Source organism: Rhyacophila brunnea, unplaced genomic scaffold, assembly GCF_057557595.1.
Source record: "Rhyacophila brunnea isolate RB1 unplaced genomic scaffold, BYU_Rbru_1.0 scaffold_18, whole genome shotgun sequence".
Lineage (NCBI taxonomy): Eukaryota > Metazoa > Arthropoda > Insecta > Trichoptera > Rhyacophilidae > Rhyacophila > Rhyacophila brunnea.
In genome coordinates, this window is record NW_028232837.1 from 31,410,122 (window position 1) to 31,423,292 (window position 13,171).

The window sequence follows — 13,171 nt, forward strand, 5'->3', positions numbered from 1 at the left end:
TGTCTAAATAAAACAGGGTTCTTGTCGGTTTACACTTTACAGGAAGCCAGCAGCAAACACATTTTGTAAATAGTCGATATACTGGATTATGTGTTAGGTTAGGTTAGGTTTTCATTCTTGAATTTATGAATTTTGCCAAAATTAGCCATGAGAATTGAATTAATGTTCATATTGAATCTAATAAAATTGGAGACCGTATAGTATACGGTCATCTCTTTCCGATATAAAGCTCATGGCGAACTGTGCCACAGTGAAATGTTTTACGTACAATTGACATGTAACCGGAAAATACGTCTTAACATAAAATATAATTCTTCAATTTTTATTTTTATTAGATTTTTGCAAAAGTTTTGCTATCGAAAGTTTACTGACCACTGCGAGTGAGTTTATCTAAATATAATTAGGTACAAGATAAAAAGAACTTTTTATATACCACGTTTTTAAATTTTCTGTTGAATCATATAAACTTGACAATTATATGTATCAATAAATACTTGATAGAAATACTAAATAAATATAGAACACTGAAATGTCATTTTGACATTTCACATTGCTTTCCATAGTAACGCACGTATATATTAATAATTTAGTTGCTAGGACCCCCTTAGCAACCATCAATAATAACTTTCTATACAAAACAGAGTTAACGGAAGATGAATTCAATTCTGCTTAAAAATGGCTAAAAGTATCAAAAGAATGCATTGTCGTCGTGTTCTGTTATGTTCTAAAAGTTTCAAATGTCTAGCTAGTCGGGAAGTTAGTTAAAAATCTTCAATCGTCCAATACAAATCTTGGACAAACAAGAAAAAATATGTACTGGACAAACAAGAATACGAGCTAATAAAAACGTGGTAAAAATAATGCAATTTTAGTTATCGGGGTTTTGATCATCGTGACCTAGACTCATTTAATACTACAATATGTCAGTATATTTAGTTTTATTACTACATATACTGATAGTGAAATCTCTATACAGAAGCACGAATCTACTAGAAAGCAAAGAAAACATTTAAAATACAACCCTTCAGATTATAAATATACATAGTGCGAAAATAGAAAGGCTGACATAAATACATCGAATAAAAAATATTTATAGACTACTATAAAACATAAAACCATAAAATAATATTTTGTAAACATATGGATAAAAGAATTGTATGTAGGTACCTATAGAATATTTTTATGAGAGAATTTCATAACAACTCTTCATCGAATCAACGGATAATTTTAGTCTGAAATAAAAGTGGAGAGGAAAGGTAAAATGTTAAGTATCAGAGTTGTATATTTTTATATGGTATCCATATAGATGTGGCTGTTTTTAATTTTGAATATATATGCGTAATATTCAGAAACAAATCCGTATTTTTTTGTATGCTTTCGATGTTCATTTTGTTGTTTTCGGTTTTGATTCAACAGCCTCCGAAGGGAGAGGTAATCTATATCACCTGGCGGAGTATAAATTACCAAGGTTGTATCTCTTGATTTACATTTGTGAGTGATCGACAGACTCGAGTGCACCTTTCGTACCGGAAGTTGAATATTATTGACAAGAAAGTGCGATGGCATTTAAGGTATGTGGTATTATAAAACTTTGAATACTTTCATATATTAAATTAATTGAATGTATTATATTTGAACAGGATAGTGTAAGTGTCATAGTTAAGAAACATAACCTATTCAGTCACATCAAAAAGCGTGATTCGATTTCCATATTTTGTTATAACTTTACAACTCAGTAGCGAGTTTAGGGACGTGGAGGCCCGAGGCGTAGAGCTTCCATGATAAAAATCAAAATAAATAAATTATAATAACCACTACTACATACTAAAATATCAATGCATTTCTTTCCTATAATCACATCTTGGAACAAAAAAAAATATTACTAAAGATAACAATGAAAAGAGATAATAATATTATTGTTTTATTTTTTATGTGTAGGTAAGTACGAAAGTATCTGTTTAAGTGGTAATATTAAAAGCCTCCTTGATATTAGGTGCAGTGTTTTTGTTATATTTATACTTTAGGTGAAAATGTATACTTACTCAATTTATAAATTTAATAAGTGTATGAATGTTTTAAACTGTTTCGAGGCCCCCTTTTAAATGTTCTGACGACTCGATCGAGTCATCGGCGTCAAATAAAATTGTTACAAAATCATGTGCCTACCTTTTAATCGTTGTATAAATCAATAGCTAATGAAAAGATTGATATGAATTTATTTATAACTGTGATTGAAAAATAAATGCGTTCTTCACTTACGATACTTACATGCTCGGATCCAGCTATGGGACTATGTAAAATTGAAGCATTATTCTATCAAATAACGTTTTCGCGAAACTCAAATAATCGTTTTGAAGCAAAGATTAAAATTTTATATAGAAAACCCTTTTAAATACGTAAACTCTCAAATTAAGAAGCAGGTAATCCTACATTTTTTTTAATATAAAAAATAAGCACTTACATACGTCAAACTGAACTTGATTAAGTGATTTATATTAGGAAACCAAATAAGTCTGCATCGGGAAGATGACAAATTCAACATCTTTGTTTTGAAGGATTTGTATACGCGCTACATTTAAAACTCGCCCAAAGGAACAAGGATCTATCAATATTTCAAATCTTTTAGATACCTTTAATCTTTTTAATACCAGTTGTCACTTATATTAATCATAATCTTGCATATAGCCAATAGACAAAAAATACGACAACTGATGAACCTGTAAATGCTGGATTCACGCCAGTGTGCTTTTCTAATTAAAACTACGACCATCATACTTAATTACGACAATTTTAACTATTAGTTCTTACTTGAAATGCTTATCAAATTGCGTTGATAATCTTGACTATCGGTTATAGAATGTTACATTCTCTAATCTTGTGAATTATTCGTTGAATAAAAGAAGTGGTCTATTAAATCATAACTGTGTTTTTATATGATTGATAACACTTGATATACAAAAAAATATATAACGCGGTCCAATTTATAAATACTTTATAAGTACTCGTATTATCCATAGGTAGTTAATTATGAAATATTCCATAATAATTATATAATATGTGCTTTGTTCACTTACTTTGCGTATTATATGAATATTAGTTATTAAGTGTAACACATTCATTTAATGATTTTAATTGGAGCGAATGGTATACTTATACGTTTTTTGTTGTAATTATTAGAGTGTTTTGTGTGAAAAATTGTTGAATTTCATTTAAGTACGTGACATTTGAAAATATCTGTATATGCAAGTAAATCAATTTAAATCGTTATTTATTAAATTTGAAACAATATGATATGATATGATAAATGATAATATAGGTACCTACTACTGGATTCCTTTGTTTTAAATATTTGAAACAAATCAAAATTAAATAATAATATGCTGTCTTCATTCTATTCTGTAAACCTCAAAAATCCAAAATCAGTGATTTTAAGAAACAAAAAAACAGTCTAATTCATTCATTCAGTCATTGCAAAAAACAAAAAAATAGAAAACGACTACGTACATACAAAGACTATAATAATTACAAGATAAAAAGAAATTTTTATATACCACGTTTTTTAATTTTCTGTTGAATCATATAAACTTGACTTGACTAGCTTAAACGATCAAAAAAAATTGTACTTGATAGAAATAATACTGAAATGTCATTTTGACATTTCATATTGTTTCCATAGTAACGCACGTATATATTACTAATTTAGTTGCTAGGACCCCAGACCCCTAGCAACCAATAATAGTGGATTGGATTACGGATTTTTTCCGAAATAACTTTTAATACAAAACAGAACTCAGTGAAAATGAATTCAATTATATTTAAAGATGGCCAAATGTATTAAAAGAATGCATTGGCATCGTGTTCTGATATATTCTAAAAGTTTCAAATATCTAGCTAGTCGGGAAGTTAGTTAAAAATCGATTGCAAGATTTGTACTGGATAAACAACCACCGGACAAACAAGAATACGAGCTAAGAAAAATGTAGTAAAAACAGTCTAATTCATTCATTCAGTGATTCAAAAAACAAAAAAATAGAAAACGACTAGGTACATACAAAGACTATAAAAATGGCGACGATTCCTGGTATACAGGTGTCTTTTGTGGAATGATTTTTAACGTGTTATGTGTGCAAGTCTCTTACACAAACTAGCAATAATATTGGCGTATTTAATGAAAATATTTTTTTTTTTACCAAAATGGAATTTATGAGTTTTACAAGATTTACTAGCGTTATATCCAAATTAGGCTCAATTATTGGTATTATGTAAACATGCCATTTCATAATCTGTATAATAATTATTATTGTATATTTATTGAAAATATAGATAATGTTAACGCAATCTATGCATATAATGAAAATATATATTGTTTTTTTATATGCCATTTAGTTGTTTATTTAATCTAAATTTGAACAATAATAATTGTTGTAGTTAAACATATCAATGGGGCAAGTATTATTTTCATAATATGATTACGCGAGAAATATCCATATTATATAGGTAGTGCAACTATAATTTTATTATTTACTTGGTATTACATTATTATTAATAAATGAAGGATCGGACAAGCGTCTGTACAATTTTAAAAGGTTATTTAAACATGGGAGTAGATACCCTTTGCTGGCGTAGTATACAATAAAGACTGATATAATAATAGATGGGATGAAAAATTAAAAATAGTAGTAAGTACTTATTAAGAGATGAGATATAAGAAATTTATTTTTCATGTCACCGTAAATGGTTTTATCCGACAAATTTTGAAGCATTTTCATTCATTCATCCATTCATTGAAGACATTTTTTGTGGGTTTAGAATTTAGATGAAATTTTGTAAATATTTGTAATATGGGCCATTTAAACAGATAACCAAACCTTGTCATACATTTGACAAAATTTATCTTTTCATCCATTTCCTTATTTATGGAAACGGTTTGGGGAGGAAAGTTTTTCCTTTGTATAACTAAGTAGGGTCTAGGGTAATAGAGACAAGAATATCTAAAATTAATGTAGCTATTTTAGATAGATTGTTGTGTTTTAATCGTCATATAAACATCCACAAACACAACATCCATGAAAATGCCTAGGATTTAAGTAAGCTTTTTCATATATTATCAATAAAACAAAAACCTCAGAAAAGTAAATTACTTATAATATAGCAGTAGAGAAAGTACTTGGGTAGACGGTTTGAAACAAACGTATCACTTTCCAAAGAATACCTAAAGGAAATGTGTAAAATGATTGTAGAACATAATGCATAATTATGGAAGGTTTTACATTCTCAAGCATTAATAAACTGTCACTCATTCAAATATACATTAAATTTGTTAAATCGGAATATTTTTTTACTAGAATAGTTATGTGATTTGCAAGATAATGAAATTACATACATGTTTAAAATTATTTTCAGTGTTTGAATGTAGAATTTAGTGAAAAGTATTTTATATTGTTTGACTATTAGGGTGACATATAGCTAACTAGTTAATGCGTAATTTAAATTATTATCTAATTTCTGGCTACCGTACAACACGGATATTGTGTTCGAGTATGAAACTTATTTATTTTCAATATCACATAAGATTATGCAACTTGTTTATTGAAGTACATACCTAAGTTCAATATCTCTTAATTATTATCCATGTGTATTTTTCAGTGACGTAGATAAGCTTATATTTATTTAATAAACCATTTCTTTTATTAATCGAATAATTCACAAGATTTTGAGAATGTAACATTCCATATATTGAACATACATAACTTGAAATGAATTATTCGTTGAAAAAAGAAATGGTTTATTATTTTTTTTTAGCAAGTTCAAATATACGTTATAACTAAAATATTTGGCGAGAGCCGGGCGTTCGTTAGTAATTAATTATTATTCATTGATTTAATACACAAAAACCGATAGCCAATAATAACGCAATTTGATAAGCATTTCATCTATGACCTACTAGTTTAAATTGTCACAATTAGATAGGAGGCTCGTAGCATAATTGGTTAATGCACAGTTGGCGCGATACCAGTGTTTATACGGGTACAAATCCAGTCAAGCATCGTATTTTTTTTTATCAAATATGATTTTTTCTAGTAGGTATATAATATCTGATGTGTTTTCAAGTTATGTATGTTAATTTTTTTTTCGGCTGTTTTCTAGTGAAACCACATTTTATAACCGTTTTCACCCCCATCTCAGAGCATTGATCACAATAATTATGTTATTAATTTTAGACCGAATTTTAGACTGAGGCGGACGAAACCGGTCCTAATCTATTGATTAAAAGTGGAATAAGTACTACAAAAAAATTCGTTTTATTAAATAAAAACAACAATACAATGCAGTTCCACCATTAATTGACAGTTAATAAAATAAAAGAAATCAATTTTTGAAAGATTTACATTATAACAAATATTACAATATAGAATATAAAAATAATAATAACACAAACACAAATTAAATCAAAACCTTCCTAAGTACAATTCTTATTTGGGATGAACAATACGTGGTACATTCTATAATTTTTCATCAATAATTATTGCCATAAATTAATCGCCGAATCTCTCTCAAACGTAACAGAGAAAAAACATTTACTTAAAAAAGATACTTAAAAAATAATAATAAACAACACTGGGTACCTGCCGTACGTCACTGCGCGTACAGATAAGCAATAAGTACAAAAAGGTAGTTTTTAGCCTTGGCGTAGTAAATTCTGGTTTTTGCATAGATTGGAATGTGCTATATTCGTTTAGTAACTATGTAGGCAGAGACCCACCTATTTCTTCAATATAAGATAATCGTTTAAAGTTTTTTTCTTATATCTGTTAGGTGTTATAATGTATTATGTATAAAAAATGTATGATTTTTTTCGTTAGATCCGACACAAAGGAAAATAAAAGTGATTTAACAATGTGTTGAAGGTCGCAATATACCTACTTAAATAAATAATAAAGTTTAGACTAAGTTATAAATAATTACAAGATAAAAAGAACTTTTTATATACCACGTTTTTAAATTTTGAATTGTTGAATCATATAAACTTGACAATTCTATGTATTAATAATTTTGGACAAATAAGGCAGTTGTCAACAAATCATTTTTTTGCTATCTTGCAACAAACAAACAAATACTATAGAATACTGAAATGTCATTTTGATTTCCATAGTTACGCACGTATATATTAATAATTTAGTTACTAGGACCACCCCCTTAGCAACCAATAATAGTGGATTGGATTACGGATTTCTTCCGAAATAACTTTTCATACAAAACATAATTAATTGAAAATGAATTCAATTCTACTTAAAGATGGCTAAAAGTATCGTGTTCTGATATATTCTAAAAGCTTCAAATGTCTAGCTAGTCGGGAAGTTAGTTAACAATCGATTGCAAGATTTTTACTGGATAAACAACCACCGGACAAACAAGAATACGAGCTAAGAAAAACGTGGTAAAATATATTATTTACATTCAAATTGAATTAAGAGATGATTGGAAATCAGTGGATGAATTTAGAACACATAATATAAAAATGTAAAACATGGAAACATCAAATAATTGTTCAGGAATCTAGATTGGATAAATGATAGGTATTATTTAGTAGTACAATAATATGAGTAACATATTATTATCTTATCAACTTCACCTGGTCCCGCATTGTGATCATTAATTATCCGTAAAATCTTTAAATAATATTCTTGTTATTTCATGGATATAGGTATAGATTAGAAGCTACAATTTTAGACTCATAAATTTCCTAAAGTGGCCAAGATTCAAGTTAACAAAATAAATCAGTAAGTATATAGGTATTATTATGTACCTACCTATGTATTATTCGATTAAGAAATTCACAATATATATATTAATTATTACATCCCTTCATTTTTGAGGTATTTATTTTAACTAGCCGTAGCCATTCATTCGTGGTATTAGTAGAAATTATTATTATAGTTTTTGAAAAAAAACAGGTTTAATCAAAATGTGTTGTCTACTTGAATCCAGACTAGAGTAACTCGAAAAAAATGTGGTTTTGAGTTAACTATACATCAATATTATTTTTTTATCCAACGGTAAAACTGTCGTATCTATCTCAATTCAATTATATTCTATAGTTTTTTTCCAAATATACCAATGAAATTGTGTGTAGGTATACACTGGTGTACAGTGTAGTAAAATACTGACGTGTACAAAAAATAATCCCATTTGGTATAAATTTAGGATCCAAGCATACATTAAATTGCTAAAAAAAACATGTGATCAGAAAGGATTCCAAAGATCGAGTTCAACCAATTAATGTTAATTTCTGTAAGTATTGAGAAAATTGAAAGTATGCCTTTGGTCGAATCACAGTTCATCGTGAGCTGTTGTATCGGAAACCGAGCCGTATAGCATTGAGATTAAATGCATTTCAAAATAAAATACTCAACTAAATGATTTAAAATTAGGTTAGCAAGTAGGTGGTCGTAAGTCGTACCAATCAAATATCTGATAATAATGACAGCGTTATTATCAGATATTTGATACAAAACAATATAAAATTAATGTTTTAATGAATCTAATAAAAATGGAATATAACTGTCTGCAAAGATCCACGAAAAACGCGTCATTTTTTAATCTCAATGCTATACGGCCAACTCTTTCCACTACAACAACACAGTGATATGGTGAAATGTAATACCTACATACAGTTTTCACGTAACCGTTTATTTCTATTTAAAATTATTAAGATTGTTTCCTGCCCATAACTAATATAATATTGTCTTATTGCAGTTTTTCCTGTTGGCCGCGTTGGTGGCGTGCTCAAATGCCGTGTACACTCACCAGCCACAGTCCGCAGCGTCCCCGGCTCAAATAGCTTTCGCCATGTCGCAAAACTACGACCAGACCGGACCCGGAGCCCATCTCCCACTCGTACAGCAAGAGACATCAACAACCAGCCAAGATTTCACAACGCAGCAACAACAAGTGTACCCACAGCAACAGTTCAACCAACAACAAACGTTCCACCAACCAGGGTACACTGTACAACAGCAGTATACAAACCAGCCACAATCATACAGTAACCCACCTCATACATACAGTACCCAGCAACAAGTGTACGCTTCACCCCCTCAAGCGTATGTAAATCAGCCCCAAGTGTATTCAAGTCAGCAACACTCACAGTTGAGTTACGCTCAGCCCCAAGTAGCATATTCGCATTCTTCTCCAAGTTACGCTCCTGTGGCCCAGCCTTCGCAAGTGTCTTATCCTCAAGTATCATATCCTCAAGCTGGTCCTGTAAGCTACTCCCATGCTCCACAGATCGTCTATTCTTCTTCACCGCATATGGCGTATCCTCCACAGCCTGCACAAGCCTTTAAGGCTACTTCATTGAAGGCCGTTCAACCTGAAGTGTATGAAGGAAATCCACAGTATGGCTTTTCATACATCAACCAGGTTAGTTCGACGCAAGTTTTTGAGTACTAGTAGGTGTTTATGTAATTATTAAGTTTTAGGCATAAAGCCCACCAACGCGGCGCTTGGTGCGCTCTCTACGAAGTAGGCCCCCTCCCACCCGCGCATTACCCTTCACCTATGTAATAAGGGGCTCAAGGAGCACAAAATAATTATCAGCATCTCTGATAACAAAGCAATAAAAATATTATTAAATTTCTCGGGGCTTGTAATTAATATTCACAAATATCGGACACGCAATAACTAAACAAAGAGTTCACTGTTATTAAATAATGGCTTCTCGCCCGTCTATCGACGACGCTTCCAGGAGCGTGATTTTGCTTGCCGTGTTCAATGAATGGACTACGTTGTATTTTCGTTAATTCGTATCGCTGAGAAGCCAAAAAACGATGAATCATGGGACAGGCGGGTACAATGCGTCGTCGAATCCAGTGTGCGCTGGCGTATTTGATTACGTTGTATTTTCGATGATTCACATAGAATATGCGCGAGCGCCCCGCAAGTCCGCTTTAGTGGACTTTATGCCTTAGTATTGAAAAATGGATGTAAAACTATGTTCTTGTATATCACTAGGTTCAATATATAATTTATTTACGTTTTTGGATATATAATGAAATATAATGGGTCCAATAGTTTAGGTAATGCATAAAATGTCATTGCTAACTAAAATTAAGAATTATTTGAATATATATATATATTAATTAGGTGAATGTAAAATTTGACTAGTATGGCAATATCGCTTTGTAGTTTTATTTTGAAAATTACGATTATCCAAAATAATTCAAATATTTTATATAATTTATATTAACAGTGCAATGATACAAATATGAAAACCATACAAAACCATTACATAATTGTAGGTAATATTGTAAAGTATCGATAATTTATTTATATTTCTTTATAGTTCCTTAAATAAGTAATTGAGTCGTAACTCAAATTATGCAATCTTGTCATTTTTGTGTTAAATCTACCAAGTGATTCTAAAGGTATTAATCTATAACAAAGAAAAATAGTTGGATATCAAAAGTCACTTTAAACCATGTGAAAATCGTTGACAAAGTTGACTGTTGGTGTCATAACTCACATTTTTCAATGCAGTCATCAAGGCCTTTTTAACCAATCAGGGGACTCTATTTATCATTTCGTCACTGTTCTGGCAGAAGACACTAATTCTAAAAAATTACATATTGAGCTAGTTATACACAAATGTTCCTTATTTCAAACTCCTTTTTACGATTACTTAATAAACTCACATGATAGACCATTTCAAACATTTTAACAACTTCAAAGTCTCTCAAAACTAGTATTCTCCAGTTAGTGTGTTCAGCCAGAACAGAGACGATTTAATGTGCCGTGTGTCTGCAGCCTTAGTATTATATATATTTAAAAAAAAAATGTAAATCGATTCGCTCAATCATTAATATTCAAGGGAGTTTAATACTTCTGGTGGTTTTTTGCGATCAAATCTCAATTTTTGGAATATGTGAGTTATGACTCTTGGCAACTTAAATGCACGCACCGCTATTAAAATATTCCTATTATATCAATTTAGTTAATTATTATTGAAATTGCAACACTCACTGTTTATTACTCACTGTTGGTTAATTTGCAAAGTCTACAACATCTATAAGGTTTGCAATTACCAAAAAATCATGTTTGCAAAGATAATTGTTAAGTACTTCATACAATTTTCATATTTTGTCTGAACCTGAAGCTATGAATATTCATGCTTATAAAATTCACAGCAACCATCATTATTTAGGTTTCACCTTTTCCGCCTGTGGAGCCACCTGGTTATCGTGATGAGTTATTTATTATTTTTTACCCAAATATCGACTGGCTATCGCATTTCACATATTTTTGTTGCGTTGACTTCTTTATTACATTGAAAACTATTTCGTATTATTAGATTTATAATCTAATTTCCAGAAATTGTCAAATTGTCTATCTAATCGGTAAATATAAAACATTAACAATAATAATATTTTATGCGCCCATTTCTAATTTAAAATTAATCTTATTAAAGCAATAATACAATAATAAAAATATTAGAGTAAGGGCGCCACATGCTAACATTTGAGATATCATTCAACACTTTTTTATACTGTGATGAGCTAAGTTATAAAATCGAACGCTGAACGGTTTATAACGGTAAATGTATAATTACAATGTTATTATTTTTCTAGCACGATGGTCCAGGTGGAGAATCCAAGGGCCCAGAAGAGCTATCTCAAGGAGCATACGCTTTGATTGGAGCAGAAGGTCACCAAGAACCCAACACTGGATACAGCCAACTTCTTCAAAGACAGCCACCAACCAAGAACTATATCAGCGTGCCACAACAGCAAGCCTATCTGGCTCCAGCTGTCAAGCCTGTTTACAGTTCTCAGCAATATTATTCTGCTCCTGCTGCTTCTAAAAATGTATATTCTGGTCCTTCTGGCTCTAGAAATTCTTTGCTGTCTGGACCTAAAAATATGTATTCTTCTTATATCTCTAAATTTTCATCACCTTTATCTCAACAGTAAAAAATAATAGGTAGCCATATATCAAAATCTTCCACGTAGTCATATAAGATGGAACACTGTGCTGACTTTAGTTTCTAACATCTATATTGAGCTGGTTCTATTTTTCGTCAGACCTTTATTTAGCATCGTAGTCTAACAGAAAAATATTATCAGATGTTCTTTCATTTCGAACATATTAAATAAGTTTATTAGTAAGTGTAATCCATCTTTGAAAATGCTTATTTATTTTCTATTTACTTAGTATCATCATTCATTAACTTATTTCATATTTTCTTTAGTCTTATATACTTTTTTATTTACATTTTCCCCATCTCAACTACAATCTAATAAAAATATAATATCATACTATTATAAATTTCAATTATGGTGTAACATTTTCTGAAATTTTATTTACCAAACACGTATTCTTATTTGTTGCAAACTGTCTCTTATGTTCTTTCCCAAACCCATTTTTTTAATAAATATTATTTTATTTATGTTATTATTTAAAATACATTTATCATCTACAGAAAACTGTGATCATAAAATAAATGTTTTATTACAAACTTATATTTTCATTATGCTTTAACCTTTTGTCCCTTACAATTATTTCCCCTCAACATATTGAATAATCATCTCAAACCAAACATATTTTGAAACCCATATATACAGTAATGAGTAAATGAACAGATGGAGTGTTTCTATATCTATCAAAATACTACTAAATAGTTGACCAATGAATTTAAACCAATTCTAAGAATCGCTACATACTATTTTAATTTTTCAAAAAAGATGAAACGTCCTCCAACCATGCTACTGCCACACAAACATGCCACGGTAAAATTATCGTGTTTTCAATCTATTTATAGCCCAAACTTAAATAAATCATTGAGTTATTAATTTAGTGCACCTACAACACATTTAAAATATCTAATACTATCACGAGGTGATCGCTTAATGAAAATATACCAAAACTTAGAAAAGATTGCAGTCACTGCCAACAATTTACTGTATGAGCTCACGTATTTAAATTATTTATTGGCTGTTTCCAGTGATGGCAACTGAAAGTGAATGGGTAATAAAATACCATCGCGATCACTTCTGGAACATTATTTTTGTTTGACGTAGATCTGGTGTCACTTAGCTGTTTCCTCGTTTAACATTTGCATACCTTGCACACCAGCAGAGAAACTTGTATACGAAATAATGCAAAAACGCAGTGA

At 30.2% G+C, this 13,171-nt stretch overlaps 1 protein-coding gene across 1 annotated transcript; it reads left to right on the forward strand.

Moving 5' to 3' along the window:
* The first annotated feature begins 1,485 nt into the window (after positions 1 to 1,485).
* Positions 1,486 to 12,113, forward strand: LOC147073437 (uncharacterized). Its single transcript, XM_085945291.1, has 3 exons — positions 1,486 to 1,571; positions 8,758 to 9,423; positions 11,628 to 12,113. Exons 1-3 carry the CDS (start codon positions 1,560 to 1,562, stop codon positions 11,967 to 11,969), a joined length of 1,020 nt encoding a protein of 339 aa, XP_085801417.1. The 5' UTR covers positions 1,486 to 1,559; the 3' UTR covers positions 11,970 to 12,113.
* The last annotated feature ends 1,058 nt before the right edge of the window (positions 12,114 to 13,171 follow it).